This window comes from Rousettus aegyptiacus, unplaced genomic scaffold, assembly GCF_014176215.1.
Source record: "Rousettus aegyptiacus isolate mRouAeg1 unplaced genomic scaffold, mRouAeg1.p scaffold_m13_p_1, whole genome shotgun sequence".
Lineage (NCBI taxonomy): Eukaryota > Metazoa > Chordata > Mammalia > Chiroptera > Pteropodidae > Rousettus > Rousettus aegyptiacus.
This window is the reverse complement of record NW_023416284.1, coordinates 15,698,529-15,722,708: the sequence shown is the minus strand read 5'-3', so window position 1 is coordinate 15,722,708 and position 24,180 is coordinate 15,698,529. Positions and strand designations below refer to the sequence as shown.

General features: G+C 47.9%; 1 protein-coding gene across 1 annotated transcript in view; it reads right to left on the bottom strand.

The window, feature by feature from the left end:
- MAN1C1 (mannosidase alpha class 1C member 1) overlaps positions 1 to 24,180 on the bottom strand; it is a 128,061-nt gene that overhangs the window by 70,450 nt on the left and 33,431 nt on the right. Inside the window, exon 2 of the mRNA XM_016129813.2 lies at positions 6,121 to 6,217. Coding sequence (XP_015985299.2) covers positions 6,121 to 6,217 — 97 coding nt within the window. The remainder of the gene's footprint in view (positions 1 to 6,120; positions 6,218 to 24,180) is intronic.

Below are 24,180 nucleotides of genomic sequence, written 5' to 3'. Positions count from 1 at the left end.
GATTTTTCTCTCTGTCAAGGCCAAGCATTCTCAGCCTGTGATCTGAAAATCATGCTGTGTTCATTTTACCTCTTAACTCACCCAAGGCCATAAATCATCCCTTGAAATGGGGATTTGGTTGGCAGTTCCATCGGGGATTCACAGGGCAGAGGCAGAATCCAATTTGGGGCTCTCACAGTCATCCTGGGCCGGCTCGGAGCAAGGGGACATTGCTTTTGCCCACGCAAGCACCTCTGTCCTCCACAGAGAAGACGCCCGAGATCACGGCTGCTGACTGAGCAGGACGGCTGCTCTTACAGAGTTAGTCTGCTGATTCTAACTGCACTTTGTGACCAAGGAGGTCAAGGCAGTGAAGAGAATGAGAGGAACAGAGAGCAAAGTAAGGCTTAGCCCTTCCCCAGCCAAACGCAGGACGTAGGGCCGGCAGAGAGTGCAGGAGGCATATTCTTTCATTCCACAATATTTACCAAGAGCCTATTATGATCCGGGAATTTGTTTCTTTCCTTGGAAATTATAATTATTTTATAACAAATATAATAACAATGGCAGCAGCTTACAGCTAATGAGTGCGCATGGGCAGGTATTTACACACATCCACCTTATCTAATCTGCACAACCGTTGAATGAAGTAGGTATTATCCTCATTGCACGGATGGAGAAACTGAGTTGCAAAGGTTAAGAAACTCGCCCAGGGTCACACGACTACTAAGTAGCAGCAGAGACAGGGTTCATACTCAGGCTGGTCTAGTTCTCAAATTCACGCTTCTCTCAGCTAGTCATGCTGATGGCCAATGGCATATTTTGCAATTTGGTAGGTTTAGGTTATTGGGCAGGGATAAAATATTTTCCTATGTCAGGAGAAAAGAGGGAAATCCGAATCTTTTCCCCAAGCCTTGAATGCTCAGTTGATGTCCCATAAATACGGATGCCTAGAGATGACTGGCCGCAGACCCTGGCAATGAAGTGCCTGTCTTCCCCAGCTTCCACGAGCGCAGTGGACAAGATGCGACACCAGCAACCCCGAGACCACCCCTCTGCCCCATTTCCTTCTCTTCAGCCACTGTATGTGATCACTGGGAGACAAGGCAGCGCGGTAACCGATGGATTGCATTTTAGAATCTGACAGACCTGTGACCAAGTCTTTGCTTGGTAACTGTGTAACTCAGCAAGTCCTGAAACTCACCGAGTCAAAGTCTCCTCACCTCTGAAATGAGGATCAGGAGGGTAAGGGTCGTGAAGGGGACACATGCGAATGCAGTGACAGTGCCTGGCGTGATGCACGTACAGGTAACGGTGAGGTCTTGGCCCCCACATCGTATACCCGTCGATAGTCTGCTCCTGCTAAAGCTCCGAACATTTCTAGTTCTAGGTGGTGATCTGGCCGTGACCATAGGCCTGCATTTCCACAGTCTGGCCTTGAACGATCTGGCTGATCTCAGAGAGAATGGTGTTGGTCCTACAGCTAACATGCTGTGTCACCTTGGACAAGTCCTTTCCCCTCCTCCGAGCTTGATTTCCCCAACTCTAAGATGAGGGAATCAGATTTGTTTTCGAAGGCCTCTTCGGTGGCCACCTCCCAAGACTCCGTACCCATGCGCATTTCCCCCTGCCAAGGAGGATGATGTTCTCATGAATCACTCTGATTTCTTGGGAAGATTAATGCCTGTTAAGTGTTTTGAGACTGGCAGCTGACATCAAGTTTGCGGTGTCGCTTACTCCTTGCCTGGAAACCCTTATGCTGGCGGAAGGCGGATTTATCCCACAACCTTGAACCCTAACCTTCCCTTGCCTCTGCCCTGTTAGAAATTGTAAGATGCTTAAATGAAGCGGTGAGAGGTGCACTACCTACCAGTGGGCTGCTCACCCACGATCTCTGCCATGGGCCCTCAAGGGGTGGGGAACAAAGAAGGAGGCGTCCAGGCCGGGGAAGCCCTGGAGACCTCACGTAGATCCCTAGGCCCAGAGGGCTTGGGCACGCCTTGCTCAGAATAGGAAAAGCATACGCTGTCCCAAGGGCCTTACATCATCCTCATAGCAGCTGGATTTGAAGAATGCGTTCTATGTGCCAGGCATGAATACAAGCTCTTCTCATGTATTAACTCATTTAGTTCTCAAAAACGATCTTGCGAGTAGGTACTATTATTGTTCCCATTTTATAGCTGGGACACTAAGACCCAGACAGGTTAAGAAACTTGCCCAAGGTCGCCCAGCTAATAGGTGGCACAGCGGCATGCAAATCCAAGCCGCCTGGCCCTAAGAGTCCATGTTCTTCCTCTAGCTTATTTAAAATTCCTCCAAGTCCTAGCAGCAGTCCCTTTTTACAGGCAAGGAAGCCAGGCCTCTGCTGCTTTGTAGTTGGCTCCTCTACTCTCCCCTCCTAGACTGCTTCATCAAGTGGCAGACTCACCTCTGCAACTTAATAGAGACGAGAGCGCTGCTCTGCACCTGGCGTGGGGCTAGGCCCTGTGCATGTCTGCTCTCCGCGGGCCCAGTAGGCAGCGGCCTCTGTCCCGCTCTGTAGTCAGAGGCCACAGAGCTGCTAAGTGGTAACACAGAGGCTCCACTCAGGTCTGCTGTGATCCGAAGTCTATCTTCTTCCCACCACGCAGCTGGACACTCACTGTCCCATCTGGCCACCTCTCAGAGAAAAGAGAAAGCAGTAGATAACCTGCCTAGGCTGCAAGGCGAGGATCAGGCTGTGTCCTCTTTGCTCGTGGCCTCTGGGGTCTTGGGAGCATTTCCTGACAGGGCCTGCTGAGCTGGATGTTGGTTAGAGGAAGCCACTTTGACACTGAATTGCTTAGGACACAGAACTAGCTTGAGAGGCTCCTCGCCCAAAGGCCTTGCTCTCAAAGTGAGATTCAGGGAGGAGCTCGGAGGTGGTCGGGGAAACGCTACCCAGTATCCTTGCTGCAGTTCCTGTAAATGCTGCAAGGCCAGGAACCAGTGTGGACGCGTCACCCCTCCCGGGATACAGCCCTCCTGGCCCCGCAGGCCTGGGGAGGAGGCTTCGAGAGTGTGTGTCCAAACGGCACCCGGAGGCAGCTCAGGGTCCCCTGCACGTCGACGCAGCCGGGGGCGGCGGAGCAGAGTAGGCACTGCTGCCACCTGGCCAGTCCCTGCAGGTCCCAGTGTATAGTGGGGTCATCGACGACAGCAGCGGCCAGAGTCTTGGAACGATGCCGCCCAGCAGCCCGCACGAATCCGGAGAAAGAGGTCGTGGTGTGACAAGCAGCCTAATTCAGGCCAGTTCATCTCCCGTCTTCGGGAATAGTCTGGCTTCGAAGGCCCTCGTGGGCCTACTCTGAACTAGAGCCTCCCAGGCTCCTGGAATGCCCCTTACCGTCCCTCCTCGGGGCCCTCCCATAAGTCTCTGTAGCATAAGACCATTTGTGGTAACAGTAACCATAGCTACTACCCGTTAAGCAGGTACAATGTGTTAGGCAGGCTCCGGGCTGGGGGTTTGTTGTTTTCATTAGCTCCACTTTACAGAAAAACTCAAGCTCAGAGAGAAATGGATTGCTCAAGGTCATACCATCAGGAAGTAGTAAAGTCTGAATTGAACTATTGGGCTCTAGAGACATAGGACCTCAAGCCAGTGAAGGAGACTGATCACATCCTCACTTGTGATCACCTGCTACTTGTCTTCTCTCTCTGGGAATACCTGGACAGACCTCAGAAAGGCCCAGGGAAGGTTGCCAGCGTATGTCCTGGCAGAGTTGGCGTTTTGGCTGTGCCATTTACCCCTGTATCCCCTGCAGTCAGCACCAGGCATAGCACCAACAAGCATGTGTTGAGTGAAAAAGCAAATCAAGACCAGCTGTCCCTGCCTGGTGCCTGGGTCCCTGTGCGTTCTCCTTTCCCGGGAGCCAGTCGCCCACCGCGGTGCATTTGCTGGCCGCAGAAGGAAGGATCTGCCTCACTGCCAGGACTGCCGTGGGCACCGGGTGATAGGGCATCCAGGGCCCAGCCAAGGCCATTTTTCGGAGACAGACATGGGATCTCAGAACCCAACATGGGCTCACATGGGCAACTGCCAACTGCATTTATTGCAACGGAAACGGGAAATCACTCGTATATACTTGCATGTTCGGGCACGTTCTCATAGCAGCCCCGGTGTGAAGAATGAGCAAACAGGGGCCCAGAGAGGTTAAGCGACCTGCACTTGGCCACAAAGATAGTTCAGAGCAGAGCGAGGACTTGAACCCAGGTCTTCTGACTCAAGGTCCCGGTGCCCTTCCATCATCCTGCGCTCCCACTCTCCGCTAGGCTTGGTGATTGGAAAGGGGTAGGAGGGTTGAGATGTAAATCTCAGGCCTCGAGGATTTTATAAAATGGCACTTGGTTTAGCCCAATCCCTCCTAGCAATGTTCCCCATGGTACTTTGTCCCCACAGATGGGTCTCAGCAATAGCTACGCTCATACCGTTTAGTGTCAGAAATCAACAGCCTACCCCCTGACCTCTACCAGTTTCCTGAATATCTGTAGACTATTCAAGGAGAAAGAGGGGAGAAGCTTCCTTGATCATGCCCCTGGTTTACACTAGTAGCCAAAGCGCCAACAACCGATGAGATTCACACCAGCCGTCCTGCCCTGGACCGATGTGGGCTGTTGGGCAAGGCTCTAGGCAGGTGAGGTGACAGGAATCCACACATCTCCTATTTGAGGGTAAAGAAACGTCTGTCTTCCTCCCTTCTGACTCAGGAGTCCTCTCTAGGCATCTATCCTAAGACAACATTTTACGCACAAAGATGATAATTGCTGCATTATTTTTAATAGCAAAAAATTGGAAACGACCTTAGTCCAACATTTGTGGGGTAGTTAAATGAGTTATGGCACATCCCTGCAATAATTGCAACCATTAAAAACATTCTTTATGAAAAAATTTAAATGAGTTAGGGAAACATTTATGATGTAACATTAAATTTAAAAAAAAAAGAAAAAGAAAGGACATAAAATTGTGCAGAGGAGGGAAAAAGTACACAGAAGAAAAGATTGGATGGAAACGAGCCAAGATATCAACAGAGGCTGTACCTATGTGGCAGAATGAGTTATTTTTTGCCTGCTTTACACTTTTTTTTTTTTTGATACTTTCTTACTTCTCTACATTCCTATTAATGTGGAGGGTGGGGTGGGGTGGATACAGGGAAGAAATTACCCAAATTCACACCCCCCCCCAAATTGTCTGAACATCTAGAAAGGTTGTGAGGCTGGCTGCTTAGAGGGCAGAAGGGAGACCCCCCCTGTTTCTTTTCCCACAACACAAATACTTATGACAGGGCCATACACGTGGGGGGCTGCCTGACTTTCCTGGGACTTTTACTCTGACGAGCTTTAGTTCTTGACTTTGGGAGCCTATGTTTCTAAGGGGTGAGAAATACAGGTAATGAATTCCTGTCTCCAGCCCCAGAGAGCACCTCACTCTCAGGGAAGAAGGAAGCCAGGCTGCCTCCGGCATCTTTTTCACGTGCAAGGCCTGCAAAGAGGGGAGCTGGTGACTTGAATGGGGGTCAGTTTTGAAGTCTGAGGCCACGCCCACAGTAAGGCACCTTGCAGTCTCTCCAGCTGAGAGGCTCTAGGTCGGCAGGGAGACTGCAGATCGAACCCGCGCCGCCCACACGCAGCAGCAGCTGGGCTGATCCTTAACGTGCCCAACCTGTCAGCGAGCGAGACCCACCCCCCTGAGACCCTAAAGGCAGCTTATTGTCCTCATCTCATCGAAAATGTGTTCAGTTTCTCTGTGACGACACCCCCAGATCATTGTACAACCACTCCGGAAGGAATGTGTTGAAGCCAGATCCTCCATGTCCTTCAGAACTCCAAACCACCTCTGTGGAAACAAGTCTCCGTCATCCGCCGACCTCATGCACATTGCCAACTTTGTTTGCATATGAGCAAGTGTGTAAAGTCAGAGAGAAGTGCAAGGGTTTCCCCAAATCTAGAAGGCTCGGAAGCCTGAACAGCCCAGAAGGAACCCAGACGTGGGAGCCCCAGGTCTGGAGAAATAGGGACGCAGATCAGATGGTGAAAAGGTAACAATAAAATTCCACTCATCCACCGGTGTGCACGGGGGTGGGGGGGGGGCAGCGGGTCTCCCTGACGGCAACTCAGGCAACTCACCGAACATGTTGCCCTCATAGCCGTCCTTCGTGAGCGGCCGGAGCTCGTTTTTCCCCATCGCGTAACGCTTGTAGCTCTGCCAGGCGAACTGCATCATCTGTAGGAAAAGGCGGGAAACCGAGAACCTGAGCATGGCGATTCCCAGCTGTGCAGACTGGCCACCCGGCTTTGCCCTTCACAATAGGATTTGAAACCACATTTAAAAACCATCTCCCATATTGAGGCAGATGAATTCCTCTCGCTATAATTTTATTCATTATAAAATTATAATGCATAATTATAATTTTATCATAATTAATACAATTATAATATTTTTTATATTATTATATAATTATTCATTATTGATAATTATTCCTTATAATTTTAAATGAATAAAATTATAGCGAGGGGAAGTCATCTTCCTCTCTTGGAAGGCCATTCTCCTCGGACAACCCACATGTCCAGAGTCTATGCATAGATTTCCCAGAGAAGACACAAGCCATCCTTCAGTGCCAAAGAGTCACCTCTTCCATGAAGCCTTCTCTGTTTTGCTTTGGTCAGAGTGATCCTTTGAAGGGAAGCAAATGACTCACCGAACGATGCCTATTATGATCCAGTAGAACAATCCACCAAACAACCCCCTTCCCGTTCTGTAGGTGAGGAGACAGCTCAGGCATGAGGTGACGTCCCCAAGGTTACCCAGTGAGTCAGAGTCTTGGGACTTGAACCCATGCTCTCTGGTTCCAAAGCCTTAGGTCAGTCTCCGAAGCTTTGGTGCTGCCCTTTAAAGTCACCACATGAGTCCCTTTGAATTCCTCCAAAAGTCGAGTGGACTTCCTCTGGCTGCCGCAGGCTCCCTAGCACCCTCGCTGGTCACTGCTTTTTTTTTTTATTTTACTAGCTCTGGACCATAAACTCCCTGAAGCTAGAAACTACACTTATCTTGCCTTAGTTTCCCCTGGAGCACCCAGCACAGGGCTTGGCAAGTGTAGGTAGCAATAAGTATTTGTCGAGTTTGTCATCCAGCACGGGAATGAGTTCTTACTACATCAAGGCAACTATGCCAGTGCCTGGGGAGCATTACACAAGCACCTTGGTCCCCTGGCTGTACTTAGCACTGGAGGCTGGAGGAATACAGGTGATGATGATTCACCTTGGCCATCCATCCCTCTTTCCCAGGGTCTCCCTTATTTGCCTTTATAGTTCCTGCGTTTTGCCTTTGCATGGCAGGCTACAGAAGGAGTTGAGGAGAGCAGAGCTATGGGGTGACCTTGGGGCCGAGGGGGGAGCCAGTGCAGGCAGTGGAGGTTGAGGGACAGGTGCATGGACAGGCAGCCTGATGTGGTGGAAAGAACTCAGGCTTCGGGGCCAGAGGGGTCTGGGTTCTAACCCTACCTCTGTTGCCATCTCTTTGACTTTAGCCAGTGACTAAATCTCTGTGCCTCAGTTGCCTCACCTTTGAATTGGGAATTACAAGGCCTGCTTTGCCACAATCCCGAAAGGTTTCAATAAAACAAAGTAGCTGGAAATGCCCAGTTTCTTACCCAACACAGCAAGCGATCAATCAACAAATGCTGGCTTTCTTGCCTCCTCAGTCTTTAAAATACCCGTCTGGTTCTCCATGCCTCATCCAACCACCCCTCCTTCCGTCCATCCTACTAGCTCTCAAACTTTAGCATGCACCAGAATCACCTGGAGGGCTTGTTAAAAGGGCCCCATTCCTGAGTTTCTGATTCAGCAACCTGGGGTGAGCCAGACGGTTTGCCTTTCTAACAAGTTCCCACGTGATGCTGCTGGTCTGTGGGCCACATCTGAGAACTACCGATCTATTATATGTGTTTACTTCTCGCCTGGTTCCCAGGCCTCCTTTAGCTTTTCTTCTTCTCTCTCTCGGCCTCCCTTTCTGCCTCCTCATCCACTTTCTGGACATTTCCACCTGCATTCTCCACGCTCTGCCGCTCCTGGTGCTGAGGCTTAGCAGCCGTCTCTTGTAGTACATCAGGACAGTAACTACTACCGTGCTTGCCACTGCAGCCCGGACACACAGACCAGGAGGGCAGATGTGGCAGGTCTATGGCCTGGGTTCTCTGTGAAACGGCAGAATGACCTAATATCGCCTCTCCATTCCACAGAGGACGAAACTGAGGCTCAGAGATGGAAAGTGGTCAAGGCGGGACAACCAGCAGGGCTGGAATCCGGCTCCTTCAGCTCCCAGGCCAGCGAGCCTCACCCCTGTGCCTGGCCTGACATGTGGCTTCCCGTGTGACACACATGCAAATGTCGCGGTAACGCAGGCCAAGCACTTAGCACGTGCTTTCAGTCCCGGTTCCATTCCTGTTATTTTCTACTTATCCTGAATTGGCAATAACGGGAACTAATTGCTGGGTATGAGCGCTTGAGGGAGACTGGCCTCCTCCCTCAGTCTCTCTTATCCAGGGGCTCCTGCGATTAAGTCAGTATGAGGGGAGAGAAGGGAGGTGGTAGGGGGGCAGAGCAGCAGGAGGCTATTAAACATAAATGACAGCAGAAAAGAAGAAGCAGAGGTCTGGAGGGGGAGGCCTGCGCCCCACCCTCAAAACCCCTCCTGCTTAAGAAAGAGAGAGCGAAGTGGGTGTACAGGAGTAATTAAGAGAATCATAGGTATCTCAATGTTCTCAAAGAAGCTGTCACTGCAGGGATGCGGAGATGTCTGGAACGCGGCCCGTTCTCATACTCAGCCACACCAACGAGGGGGAACGATGGCACCATTGATCTATGTGTCACTTGGGACTGGATTCGGCAGGCAAGCAGAGCTGCTCTCAATCACACGCGTGTACACATACATGTGCACGAGTACACTCAGACCCTCAAACACACATGTCCCTCACCTCGGGTCATGAGCGGCTCATCCCAGATGCTGGATGAACAGGGGACAGGAAAGGCCCCTCAGTCAGGTGGTCCTTATTTCCCTAAGCAGAACCTACCAGGTGTCCGTACTGTGCTTGGCAGCAGTCTGGCTGCAGCCGTGGGGGAGTGTTCTCCCAGCCCCCATCCTCTACTTCCCTGCCAACTGCTCGTCTTTCCACAGATCCCAGCTGAAAGGGCATTTTGCAAGGAGACCTCCTCCGCATCTCAGCCTAAGTCGGGCTCCTACTCCTACCCCACGCTCCTGGCGCCCGGTCCCTCAGCAGCCTGCAGCCAAGCTTTCATGCTCGCAACTATTTGGTCAGTCTCCCCCACCCACCTTCACCGCCGCATGCTCGGCAACTCATCTGGGAACTGGCACATAATAGGTGCTCATTAAATATTTGCTGAACGAATGTAAGAACACAAGAAAATTGGCTCTGAAGCTTAACACGCGGCTGGGAGACTTGATGCAGACCACACACGTCACAGATAAGACAGGCAACAGGTCAGAAGGGAGGGGCTCGTGAGCAACGGCAGTGCTCAGAAGAGGGCAATGTGTGTCTTAAAGGAAGCTTCACGGGGACCTAAGTATAGCGATGGCCAAGGAGGACTGTGAAGGACACAAGAGGAATGTGACACGTAGGAAGGCTAATCTTAATCTAGAACTGGTGGTAAGTGCCTTGAGTGACCCCTGGATTTGGCTTTAGAGGTGGACAGTCCCTGGCTTTACGCTTAGGCAGTTCTAACACCTCCAAGGTCACCCAGGCCACCTCCTGTCCCATGAGAATTCCTTAATAAAAGATGAGGTAATCTCTCTTTGAACATCTCCAATGACAGGCTGCTTACCACCTTACCCAGCAGCCCACCCCCTTGTGGAGTTTCATAAAGTTCTTTCTTAATCGATCCAAATCTGTTTTCCTCTTTGGGCCACGGGGGAAGACAGCTCAAATGCTTCCACACCACAGTCCTTCAGCCAGGGGAGCCTACTCTCAAACGGTTCCGTAAACAACAATGTGTGTGTCAAAAGAGAGAAAAGCAAACAAGGTAAAAGAGTAACATTTGAAGAATCTGGGTGAAGGGTAAATGTGAAATCTTTTTTTGAGTTTTGCAACTTTTCTGCAAGTCTGAAATTATTTTTTTTTTAAAAAAAAAACCATTAGGGAACTTTGCTGAAGGTTATTATCATTTTTACCCAAATTTAAACATAACAGAATTCTGTTTTCTTCCATTTTAAATTATGACAGAATGTGCCCATTGCCAGTCGCCTTGCAGTTCCTCTTACCACAGCTCCTCAAAAACCCTGCTGGGCTTCCATGTCCCCCCTCACCAAGCCTGTCCCTCCCACTCTGGTCAGAAGATGGATAAATAAGGAACTGGCAGCACGGCTTCTCCTTTCATAATTATATTCCATGTGTAAGTGAGGAGCATGGTCTTACTCTGTTCTTCCTGCTCCAAAAATAAATATAAGGCCCCTTTGGTGGTTCTGAGCATTTTCCAGAAGTCCTAGCGCAACCTACGCTTCGGCCCCCATGCCCTCTGGGTCGGCCCTTTCATTTAGGTCAGTTCTGTGCCCCTACTCTCTTCTGTGTACATCCTTTACCATAGTTTAAAAATAAGGTTGATGCATCTATCTATCCACCCATGCAGCCATCCATGCATCCATCCAAGGTATACATGCTCATTATAGAAAAGCAGAAAGAAAAAAACGATCGTCCATTATTCAAATAGTATAGCTACTGGCATCTTTCTTTCTTTCTACCCTTTTTCCATTCCTTGCTTCTTCCAGTGATGACGATGAATATATTTCATTTTATTACAAAAGCTTTATAAACATCCTTTTTAATAGCTATATAATAGCCCAGCAAGTAGACTCAGCATCATTTACTTAGCCTCCTTCCTCCCTTATAATTGGACATTTCAGTGATTTCTACTTTGGGGCTATATTAAATAATGCTATAATGAACACCTCTGTGCACACCCCTTTTTCTGTATTTTGAGTGATTTCCAAAGTCTCTAAGAAATTGCTAGGAAGAAATGTGAAGTTATTAATATGTATGTTCTCTTTTAAAGATTAAACCCAGACAGCTTGTTTTGCCCACCACCGTGCAAAATTTGATGAATAGGAAAATGTGTAACAATTTTGAGACAATACAGTAAAGTCATTCACTTGGGGAGATAAAACTAACATAATGAACAAGCATTGCTAACATTTGTGCACCTCTCTGCACATCTTATCTTTTTCGACATGGGAAGTTCAGTGGGCTTGACAAGTTAAGTATTGTTCCCATTTAGAAATAACCATGCAAGAGCTCAAAAAAGTATGAGATGTGAAGTATTAAACAGATTTTAAAAAATTATGTTTCCAAATGTTTAGGAATATACAACGATGCTCATTATATAATACTAGGTGGAAAAGCCGGATGCCAAGTATTTTCTTCTTACTGACCTATATTTTCTGGATTTTTCTATAATGAACATCTAGAAATGTTTGTAATGTGAAAATTAAAGGCTGTTACAATGAAAAAAAAAAACCATAAGGAAGAAATGATATAGTGCTATTCCTAAGTCAAAAGGGAGTGGTTGGCCATGTGGGTGGGGCTGGGGGTGGGGCTGCTGGTGGCAGTGGATGGATCCAGGTTTCGACAGGACAGGAGAGAAGGTGTTTGTAGCTGGGAGTCAGAGAGAAGGCCGACCCGCAAGAGAAACAACGGAAGCGGAAGCACAGCGCCAGAACCTCCGTGTCGAACAGAATCTGAGCGCCCGACATCGCCCAGTTCTGAGAATGATGTGAGACCCAGACGGGGAGCGACTTGCCACGGTCAGCACACAGAAGTTGGCAGCGCAGGGATGGTCGTGTCTCGAAAGCCATGCACCCAGACACTGGGGCAGCTGACTGGGGCCGGGGCAGCCTGAGCTATGGCAGGAGAAACTGGGGACAGATTCAAGAACACGGCTGTGAGAACTGAGACACGTGAGAACTAAATACCAAGAGAAATGATACCTCTGCCATCACTAGATTCTAGAACTACACAGCAGGCAGTCATCGTTTGTGTGTGTGCATGTGTGTGCTCGACGCAGAAGGCAGCTCTAGATGGTCTCTGGAAGCCCCTCCCTTCCATCAGCCTGTGATTTATAGATTCAAAAAAACACCTAACAATAGACTACAAAGCCTTCCCTTCCCCGAGTCCTGCAGAGGCAGAAAACAAAGCTCCAATGATAGAGAGACAGGCAGAGCAATCAGAGCTAAATCCTAAGACATCTTGTCAGTTCTTTCTCAAACAAAAGCTCTTCTTGTCCACCGGAACAAATTACAATGACATGAAAAGAAATCTTAAAATGAAAAAATATTTACTAGTTCGAGGCAGACATTATTATTGTTTAAGATGTCCTTTCTAACTGTCTCAGAGCTCTAGGATTCTCTCCTGCCAGAAAAGCGACTAGAATCCACCGTCACCCAGGCGCAGATGCCCACCCCCGCCGAGGAGGCCCAGAACAATGGAACCGAGACAGACAGGATGCATTTGAGGAGGAAGGAAATGGGAATCCGTCCAGACCACCTACAGAGGGGAAACCAATAGAAAGTTTGCAATGGAAAGTTCTTTGGGGGCAACTGGGGAGGAAGGAGGTGAGGAAGGAGGTGAGCATGGAAACAGTGAGACATTCTGTCCTTTTTGAAATCACACACACACACACACACACACACACACACAATCCAGTCTGGTCATGACACGACCACAGTTGCAACATCTCACTGCCAAGAAGAGAAGTGGACTTTCTGTCGTGAAAGACAAGTGCTCACACGGCGACTCCCGGCAGCTGCCCTGGCGTTTCCCAGCAGGGACCACCTGGCCCCATGTGCTGGGCTGAGTGGGAAAGGCTCTGGTCTCTAATGATCCTGGGATCCAACGACCACGCAGAAAAAGCAATCGGAACACTAGTAGATTTTTTTCCCTCCACTTTCAGCAGAGGCCTGGGAAACAGCTGACGGCTTGGTACCATCCCCGTTAGATCTCTCAATCCACCCCGATCCAGAGGTGCCCCACAAAATGATCTGATTGGTGACTGCTGATGAGACATCTGTGAATACGTATAACCCCTGGTCTGTACAGAAGCTGGATGCAGGCGGGATTTGGTTATCTGCAGGTGGAGGAAAGTAGAAGGGTGAGGTGCTGTTTCCGGCCCTCTCGCTTTGCGGTTTGCTTGAGCTACTGAGAGGCACACGTAGGTAATGGAAGTGTCACATGACACCCTACTGCTCTGAGGTCCAGACAGCTCTCCCACATCCTGCCCATGGGAATTCAGATATGAGCAGTCTCAGAAATCTCACCCCATCGCCAGCCGTTCTAAAGCACCATGGTTGCAAGTGTGGGCCCTGGAGGTGGACAGACTCTTGCTGCTCAGAGTGTGGTCGTGGGACCAGCAGATGGGTACTCCCAGGGAACATGTTAGAAATGCAGCATCCTGGGCCTCACCCCAGACCTAGTGAATTAGAAACAGTATTTTAACAAGATCCCCAGGTGATCCAAATGCACATTAAAGTTTGAGATGTAGCTATAGGGCTCTGCACCTATTGGCTGTGTGGCCTTGAGTGAGTGATGTAACCTCTCTGAGACTCAGTTTTCTCACCTGTAAAAGGAGGAAAGGAATACTTAATCCTTATAATAACCCTGAGAGTAAATAAGATAACATATGTAAAGTGTTAAGTACATCAGCTGATACATGCTCAATAAAAAGTAGCCATAGGATGATTACTATCCTGTTAATTTACCTACTAAGTATCTCTCCATCCATTTCTCTCTGCTCTCTAATCTAAGCCACTCGCGGGCTGTCTGTGGGATCCTGCAGCAGCCTCCCAACTGGCCAAGAAGAGTCCTCTCTGGTCTCCTATACTGTTCTCCACACTGTAGCCAGGGAGATTATTTGAAATGCAAATTCTTCATATCTTCACCCTACTCCTAACACACACTTAAACACTCTGTCAGATATAATAACTCGATAAGGCCCATCAAGCCCTGCAGAGTCTCCCACCCACTCAAGCCTGCAACCTCAGCTTATCTTCCCCATCTCTGCCCCAGCCACACTGGCTTTCATTCTCAATTCCTCAAAAAACTATGCCTCTTCTCGCCACAGGGCGTCTGCACATGACAGTCCCTCTCCTTGGATCACTCCTCCTTCCTCTTTTGGACTGGCAGATTCCACTCATCTTTCAGACCTCAGCTTAGTTGCCATGCCGTAGTGAAGCCCGGCTTCCTGGGTCAGGTGGACTTCCCCTATTACAGAGGGTTACGTTAATCGTGTAATTAATTAGCATCTATTTCTCCTACCTGAATGTAGGCTCCGTCACTCACTACTGCTCCCCAGCGCCTAGCAGAATGCCCAGCACATAGAGGCCCTCCATAAACATACGGTAAACAAATGACTAAGGATGGTGACAACATGGTGTGTGTGTGTGTGTGGGGACTCACCTGGGCTGCTCCTGCCACAAGGACCATGGGAACAGAGGGATGACTGGGGCAGAAACACCCACTGCCCAGGGGCTTTGACTCAATCAGGATTTACCGAAGGCCCCACACGAGAACAGCTCCAACTGCGAGGCCACAAGGGACAGCAAGAATGGGTGAGACGCTTTCCTAGTGCGAGCCTTATGATCGTGGTGCAGAGTCTGCAGACGAACAAAAGGAGCTGACAGAAAAGGTCACGGGCAAATCTGAGCTCTGTCACTGCACTGAGATTGGCTTCCTGACTGCAGAGTGAAGGGTCCTCCGCACGCTGTTCTGTCCCCGACTGGGTGTCAGTGCGGGGGCAGGGAGAATGGGTAACGGAGGACAAAGATGAATGACGGTAGGGAAGACCTCAGCTCTTCCGTGACGGAAATTCCAAGGGGAAATCGTTCCAAAAAGGACCTTATGAAGAAATCGAGTACAAGACCCGCCTATATACTTGCAGCTTCATCATTTCCTAAGCACTTTTGCCTTCATCATTTGAGCCGTAGGGTCACCTATGAGCGAGGTAGGGCGAGTGTCATCGCCTTTGTTTCACAGAAAAAAAAATCCCCTGGGCTTCTACATACATACATTTATGGGGCATAAACCATGTTCTGGACACCATGAGAAGGGCGTTTACACGTATCGGCACATGCAGTTCTCACCACAGCTCTGAGAGGCACTCTCAAGGAGCGGGTAAGGCCGAGTGACTAAGAGCCTGGCTTCGGATCCCAGCTCTGCCCAGCTGCGTGTTCTCGGACAAGATACTCGACCTCTCTGTGCCTCGATGTTCCCATTTGTTGAAAAATAACGATACTGTTATAGTATCCTTATCCAGCGATTCCCATGAGTCATCAGTGCTTTGCATATATGTATTAACTCATTTAATCTTCACACAAATCTTGTGAGGTTAGTGTGTCATTACTCTTATTCTCACATGAGGAAACTGAGGCACAAGCCCAAGTGTCACAGCAAGTGGCAGAGCCAGATAGTCTATGCTCTTGGCCACAATACCCCAGAGTCTCCCATAGACTCGAACAATGACTGCACTTGCCGTGACTGGGTGCCGTACGGATTCATTACAATGCGAGGCATTCAGCACAGAGTCTGGCACAGGGAAGAAGCCTCCTGGGCAGTGGAAGCACTTGTGACTGTCTTCCCTGGGCGCCACGTTCCTTGTCTTCCTACGTCAGGTGCAGCACCACTGTCCTCTCGAAACCTCAGCTCCGAGTCTCCGTTTTCTCCGCAGCTCACATCTATTCTCCAGCAAGTCTGACGACCACCTGTCTGACTCACATCCCTCATTCACCTTTGTCCCCACCCCCTCCCAGTCCCCTGCTGCCCTGAATGTCAGCAAAGTTCTCCCTGCTTCCCCTCATGCCCCAGTTCACCCCCGTCCTTTCTCCATACAACGTCCAGAGCAAGCCTTTAAAACTGCAAACCATTAAGTGAACTTACTCTGTGTTCGGGCCTCTAGGAGTCTCCCGTGACCCTGCGCCTGGAAGGCCTGCCTCTGACCTCTCTCCACTCTCCACGCTTCAACCACAGGGGCTTCTGGACAATGCCTCAAACACACACAGCCCCTTCCCACATAGGGTAAACAGAATAAGGGCCCCAAATTGCCCATGTCCTAATCTCCTCGAACTGTGAGTATGTACAGTAAAACAGAATTAAGATTTCAGATAGATTTAAGGCTGCTAATCAGCTCACCTTGGGATGAGGAGAGCAGCTTGGATCACCCAGGTGGGCCCAGTGTAATCACAGATGTCCTTAGGAGTGAAAGAGGGAGGCAGGAGAGTCAGTATCAACATGGAGGAATATGAAAAAGACTCCATTGGCCATTGTAGGCTTTGAGGATGGAGGAAGGGGCCACGAACCAGGAAAGCAGGCAGCCTCTAGAAGAGAAGGTACAAAAGGCAAGGGAATGGACTCTCCCCTAGAGCCTCCAGAAAGGAATGCAACCTGGCCAACACCTTGAGTTTAGCCTAGTGAGACCCATTTTGGACTTCTGACCTCCAGAACTATAAGAAAATTAATTTATGTTAAGTCACTGAAATTATGTGATCTGTTACTGCAGCAGTAGGAAACCAATACATCACCACGAGGCCTTTGCATTTGCCAATGAAAAACTGAAAGAACAAACCACCGAACCTCCGATATACTTTCCGCTCTACCATAGCCCTTTTCCTGCATAAGGAATTCCGATATTCTAGAGCATGGGTCTTAGAATTCTGGACTTCCCTATTCTCCTGCATCCCCTTGCCATCTATCAATGACAACACTTAATACCTCTGCAGGATAATAATTTCTTTCATGTCTGTCTCCCCTGCCCTCGAGCATGGGACCTATTCACCTCTGCATCCTCAACCCCTAGCACGGAATCTGGCCAAAGAAAAGAAGCCAACATAGCAAATTAGTAATAATAATGGCTACATGCGTTACCTTCGTTATCCAGCAGAGGACATCTGCCGAGCACGAGGTCCAAGCAAGCCCTTCACAAGGGTTTCATCCTACACCAACCTTGCAAGGCGGGTTACCGTTATTATCCTTTTTTTTTTTTATATATAGGATTAAGCAATCAAGTCCTGGAGGGTTCAATGACTTGCAAAGGACCCAGAACCAATTAGTGGCAGAGCCAGGCAATGGATGCGGGAGAAAAGTCGGGCGCCTGCACCCTGATGCGGCAGCACACTGCTTCCCACTCAGCAGCTCTCGCAGTTAAGATGAGAGGCTCCTTTTCCCAGCATTCGGGGCGATGCAGCTGGCAAGTGGCAGAGCCAGAGTTTGAAGCGGGGATCTGGCTGATTCAAAAGGCTGTGTCCCTTCCATCTCACCAGGCTGCTTTGCTGTCTAATGAGTGAATGAACAAAACATTGCCCCGCCACCTCTGGACAGCACGTGGCACTCAGAGGCTCAAAACGAGAACAAGCTGCTGCCTTATGCCTAGGCCGACCTGCCCGTCCTGAGGTTCTGCTTCTCTTGGAAAACAAGAAATGTCCAGATTCCCAGTTCCAGAGGCTCAGTCTGCTAGAAGGAATGGATGACCTGCTTTCAAGCTGCCCCAGCTATGTCTGGAGCCCTGAGAAACGGGAAAGAGGCAGAATCAGTTCTTTTGCCTAAACATTGAGAATGTTAAAAAAAGAAGGGGGAGGGAGGAAGCAGATGTAAGTGAAAATAAGGAAAATACCAAAGTGAGAGGCAAGAGAGATCTTGATGGAGCATGGAGAGAAGCAATCTCTACTGCTGGGTTTCCCAATGCTACTTGAAATCCAGAAGTTCAGTCCTGATAACCACTTTCTAGAGTGTGGGTGGCATCTCTGTGACAGCAAGAGGCCTAGGTGCCCTGTTTCAGGGCCTCTGGGGTGCACAGGGAGGCCCTTGGCCAAGAACGAGCACGAAGGTTCTAAGGGGGACAGAGCCTTGTGTTCTAGTCAGTGTCACCATTTCTCGTCCAGTAAAATTGTGTGAGTCACGGCTTGGAGAATGAGCCGGGGTTTACTGAGCATCCCCACGTAGCAGCCCCTGTGTTGGATGGCATCACACGCTGTATCTCATTTAATCCTCCACTGCCACTCTGGGAAGCAGATATCATGCTCATTTTATCGATAAGGATACTGAGGTTCCGAGAGGTTCCACGATTATTCCAAAGGTATACGGCTAATAAGTGGAGGGCTTGGACTCAAACCCAAGTCTGGTTCTGACCGTTGCCTCTCCTTGTTCTTTCCTTAACCTCCCCACATCTGAAATCCACTTAGAAAATATGTGCTAAGCTTTACTATGGACTCCACGTGCTGGTACCTACAGCAGTAAACAAGACGGGCAAGCCTCTTGCCTCTAAAGCTCGTGCTCCATAGTGTGGGGAGACAGACAATAGGAAAGAAACAGTGACAAGCACTATGAAGAAAAATCAAGCAAAGTAAGGGGACAGGGGTGACAGCGGGTGGAGGTGGCCAAGGAAGGCCTCTGCGATAACAACTTGGCTGAGATCTTAATTAGTATCTGAAAAAAAAACAAAAACAAAAACAAAAACAAACAAAAACAAAAACTCTTGTTTCTTAGGTGTAGCCTGAGAAATGCATTTGACTTTTCTCTTTATTCCTCCTGGGCCCCCATCAGCAGAGATTTCAAAGCACGTGTTTTCCTTTTTTGGCTAGAAAGTCTTATAAAATCTATAGCTAAGGTTACCTGTTCACACCAGGAGAGAGAATTCCAAGGCAGTAAACAGACCCACTCGGCCCTGCAAACACCACAGGAAAGGACTCCGGTCTTAGAGCTCATTCGTCATCCCACGAAACCAAGTAGCTGCCACCCCGTGAGCTCCTTGCATTTGCATTGATCGGACAGCTCAGTGCAGGTTTTCTTTTCATTTTTTTCTAGGTCTGTGCAAGGGGCGCTTCCAGATTCCTAATCAGGCGTTGGTGGTGGTTTCTCATGCCTACAAGACTGAGTTTCATGGGACACTTTAGGACACGTTCCCTGATGGTGCCAAGCTGAAGTGCTGTGTTCTTGAAAGGATTCCTGCAGCCCTCTTATGAGAGATGACCTAATCGCACGAGAGTACAACATCAAGCAATTTGATTTCAAAACCCTGAAATAGAATACCAAAGAATAATTAACTAAGAAACCCAAAAGGCTCTAATCTTGAAGAACTAATGGGATAGACTAGGAGAGAGAGAAAACTCAGATCTTCAAGTTTCACAGGCTGTTGAATTGTTTGAATGATCAGAATCAAAGCTCACACAAGCCTTCAGGCAGCTTGATTTTTCTCTTTCTCCTCCCATCTCCCTCAAATGCCCACATCCCACTCCCAAAGAACTGAATGAATGCACCTGCCCCAGCTCCATTGCTCTGGCTTCAAACGAGGCCAGGATTTTCTCTTTCAGAAGCTGCCTCCAGATCTGGGCTTCCTGCTGGGGCCTGTGCACCTGCTGCTCGAAGGTGGCAGCTCCTGCCGAGAAGGCAGAACGGACCCTTTCACAAAAGGGAGACAAACGGACTGACTGACGCAGTGACAGGGCGATTCTATGAAACCTTCACAAAATTTCTCTTCCCTGTTCTTGCTTTTGAGGTACAAGTATGGGTGATGGTGGCTCACTGGGGCTCTTTCATAAATCTCAAAGACAGGCCCTTTCAGATACTCCCTACAAAAGAAAGGCCTTGGTGAGATTTCTGTCAGGGACAGCCGTATATTCTGTGTAAAGGAGAAAACCATGCTGTTTTCCCAATTCTGAGCACAGTGCCGAAAAAAAAAAACACTGGGAAAAATGATAGCAGTTCAGCTGGCAGTGGTGGGGGTGGGGGTGTCTTCTCCAGCTGCTGGTAATAAAATAACACCAAGTCTTGCGTGCCTTTTCTTAGGAGGGTGGCTTCTACTCAACCTACTGACCCAAGAAGCTGCTCTTTTTGTCCGTTTTTTTTTTTTTCTTCCCCTGGGCAAGAGGAAGAAACTCCTCTTACTTTCACTGTGGACTTGGTGTTCCACTTATGCACCTGAGAAAGATGTAACTGTTCACTCTCAGATCTGACTCCAGGCCTGGCTGGTACCACTTACAATGAGTAAAAAAGATGAGTTCATTAGCTGGAATTCACTCAGTGAGACTTCCAGGGCGATGAAAAAGGGTCAGGGATGAAAATGATGCAAAAGAGACAAAATATAAATGCAAAAATGTTTCCTAAGTGATTAGTTGTGGCTATTTAATCATTAAAAGTTTAAATCCTCTTGAGGTCATGGGAAGAACCAGAGGGAAATCAGAGGCATGTTTCCTTTATTCCTGCGATAAACCCAGCAAAATTTTAAAATGCAAAGCATCTCTAAACAGCTATTTGATTAGGTTTTTTTTCTTTTCTTTTTCTTTCCTTTTTTTTCTTTTTTCTTTTTTTTGCCAACTAGGCCGTGATAATTAGCAAATGCCTGGAAGATGAGATTTAAATATGCCAATCTGTCCATCTCGAGAGTTTAACATGAACAATGTACAATGTAATTATCTTTAAGCGATAATCACTTTTGTGGGGTTACAGTCTTAACTAGAGATCTGAAAGCCAACAGATGACCTCTCCCCATGCCCAGAGCAGCCGCTTTCTCACTTAAAAGAAAAATAGCAATGCCAAGTGTTATCTGAAAATTCCACCAGGGTGACCTTTAAAGAGAATGATTTTGAGTATTTCTGGTGATAACTCTGCCACCATTTCTTCTACTAATGGGGCATTTTCAAAACCAGCAGGGTGATGGAGATAACCTGACTTCACAGGGGTGCGAGAGAATCTACCTGCAATATCTAATGCTCTATTTTCTCCATCGGTGATCATTTCTTAGGTTGGAAATCGTCAAAAACATAGAGATTCACAACTTCTTGTTTCTCATGCAATCCATAGGGACATGAAAATTGGGTCCTGCAATAGAAATTGGTCTGTAATGGGACAGAACGTTACCCAAAAGAAGAGAGCAGAATGCGGTCAACTGTTTGGAAGCGTTTTTTTTTGTTGTTTTGTTTTGTTTTTTTTTCTGTCTTGCTAATGGGGAACATTGCATCGTGAGGAACTACTCTGGTTCGAATGAAGTCTTTTTGAAGACTTCGGTGGTTGTTACGCCAGGACCATTTTCCATCCTACGGATTGGACTCAACTCTGCCTCAGAATAGCCTTTTATAATGTTGTGATGACAAAATGGTTAAGAAAGAAGAAGGCTTCACTTCTTCATCCTGTAACTACAGAAACGTGCATCTTTGGGCACAAAGGGACGTTACCAGGCAACATGACAAAATGAGTAACATTGATCATCTATCCCATGGTAATAGCTTTTATAATTAAAGATTACTGAAAATACAATAGATCCCAACACAAATGGGAATAATGGAGACATGGCCATCTCTCTGCCTCTTTATCAGCAACTCTCCCGTCTACACATGGATCCTACACTTCCATGGGACTATAATTAACCACCTGCCACTGTTGGTGGCCATAATTCTAACTGGGGCAGCACTTCTTTGACTAAATTCTCTCAAGTGATAATTAAACCCGCCAGCCTCACTTGTGAGGCCTGATCACAACCGAGCAGCGCATGTATATACACTGGCATATCTAACGGTGAAGGATTCTCCAAGTACCACTGGCTGGTGCCTGGGCTGCCAGAATTCTAATCATGAGATAAGTATCTCCTTATGTGAATGTCTTGAATCACAGCCCCTGACCCATGAGCCTTTACCTTTTCTTTTAATCGAACAGTGTTTTGCAATTTCAGCTCCATCTACCAGGCACCTCCATTGTCTGCTAATAGAGTTTATAGAATCCTATTCCTCAGTCTATAGACAGGGCCAAGAAATCTTCCATCATTCCTGTAAACCCAAGAACATTTCAGATGCACTATAAATTGAACTTGAACTTCGTCTACCATCGGCTGCCGACCTGAGAATGTGTCAGCAAGGGCTTTAATTTATAATTAGATGTTGGCTAGACAAATTGTCTGCCAATGGTACCTTTGCCGACCAATACAGCACAGAAGAATAATGTTCAATGTGGGGATACGTGGAGAGAGAGCTCTCCTGGGAGGAAGTGTTTTGCAAAATCCATTTCCTTGACAACTGTTTTCTAAGCAAATGCTAGTATTGTAGGTTTTTCTCCCCTCATGGTTTTTGAACTGTTCTGATGTCTCAAAATCAACATTGTCAACCACTCTAATGTGAAAAATAGGGATTGAAATAGGAGACAAAAAAATTTAAGCTTCTAGAGTTGAACATTTTAAAATCCAGGGATTCATACTCCCCCTTTTTTGGGGGTGAGGGCGGCAATAAGCAGAAAGCGGGCAGCAATTAAAGGTAGCACTAGGGGTCAGCTATTCGATACAGATGACCATAGAGAAAAATGCGGAGGACAGATGGCCTGCCGTGCTGGGCCCTTCTATTCAGAAGTGGAGGACTAGCCTAGTCTGTATGGGGAATGCAGCCTAGTAGTCCATGATCATGTTTTTCTGGGGGTTAAAGAAGCTCCACGAACAACCCGGTCAGTTCCTTTAGAATCACACAATCTCTGGTTTTCTGAGACACGCCAAATTTCAAATATTCTGTCTTGTTATCAGACAATGTGTCTGTTACCATGTTCTAAATTTTTATTTAGAAAATAGAGTTATGGAGTCGGTGGGCCCCCAGGTGTGGGCAGACCATACTCTTAGGGCCAGGAGAGGCCATGGGCATAAAGAGCGCTACCACTCTGTGCTCAAGCTGACCCTTCTCCCCTTGATGCCCTGATGACTTTGATGGAATTATTAGTTCAACTCTAAACAGGTCATGGCAAATCAGGTCATTTCTTAACATACCCACCTACCCATCCATCCTCCCATTCATTCATCCAGTATCGCACATTAAGTACTGCCTCTATGCCAAAGAATTGTGTTCAATATTGGGGCTACAGAGGAACAGGACATATGGTTATGGTGGGGAATCATTTTTAAAAGCAGGGTTCTTGATTTGGGGCTTATGGATGGAATAGGAGACTGTGAACCCCTTGAAACAGAATGTAAAACTGTATTTTTTGTGTGTGCATATGCACAAACCATGAGCATTATTCTGGGGAGGAGGGTTTATAGTTTTTATCAGATTAGTATAGCAATCTGCGACTCAAGAAAGGTTAAGAATCACATAAAAGCTCTAATGCAAATTGCTGCATTTAGTCACAGAGATCTATCCTTAGAGAAGGGATAAGTGAAAGTTATGCAATAAAGGTGATGTTTGGGTGGGATTTCTACAAATGCGTGAGTTTGACTTCATCTGCCCTAAGTCAAAGAATGAAGGCTACATTCTTCTAGTTCAAGCCTCTTTCCTCAGTGCCCTCTGGGCCTCTGACCCACATCAGTCTCTCTCTTCCATGCTTGTTCTTCCCTTCATTCACTTATTCAACAAGTTTCTTCTGAACGAGTGCCTACTTGTGCCCTGTGACCAAGATAGACATAGGTGCCTACCCTCCTGGACTTGACATTCTTGTAAAAGAGACAGACGTCCATTGAACACAAACAGAGACATATAATTACAAAAGATCAGTGCTACGTAGGGGAGAACAGAAAAAGAGAATGGCTGCCCGTGGGGCCTGATTTTAAAGAGATGGGGGAGGATCCACTCACTGGCCAGCCATCTGGATTATAAACTGCCCCACAAATTTGAAAATCCCTCATGGGGAGAGACTGTGGATCATTTGGCTTGGCAGCTCATAAAACCTGCAAGTCCCTGGCACTAGGTAGGCACTTGTATTTGCTGAACAAATAGATGAACGAATCAGCAGGCCACCTTGTGATATTTCTTATGTTAAATATTTTTAAGCCCTTTCAGATGCAAAGGTCTCATTTTAAGCTCCTTTAATCCCACGGCACAGAGAACAGCTAACCCCTCACAGATTGGGAGGATGCAGCCCATTTTCACAGACTCTAAAGAAACTGAATTTGCTTCCCTCTTCCTGGCTTTCTCCCACAAATCTACTTCGATATTCAATCCTGGGCCTTCATTCAAGTTCCAAGCCATTCACACATGACTCTGCTCAGACTCTGTCCTCAAGCTGAGCCAAGTCTCGCCCCCATCAGTGCCAAGTGGAAAGATGGGACCATGACGCAGGCAGAGCTCACCCTCGGTGAGGGCGATCAAGACACAGAGAGGGGACACCTGTACCTCGACGGAGGGAAGCGATGATCGAAAATGCACACTCTGGGGCTGCCATGTTTATTTTGTTTGTT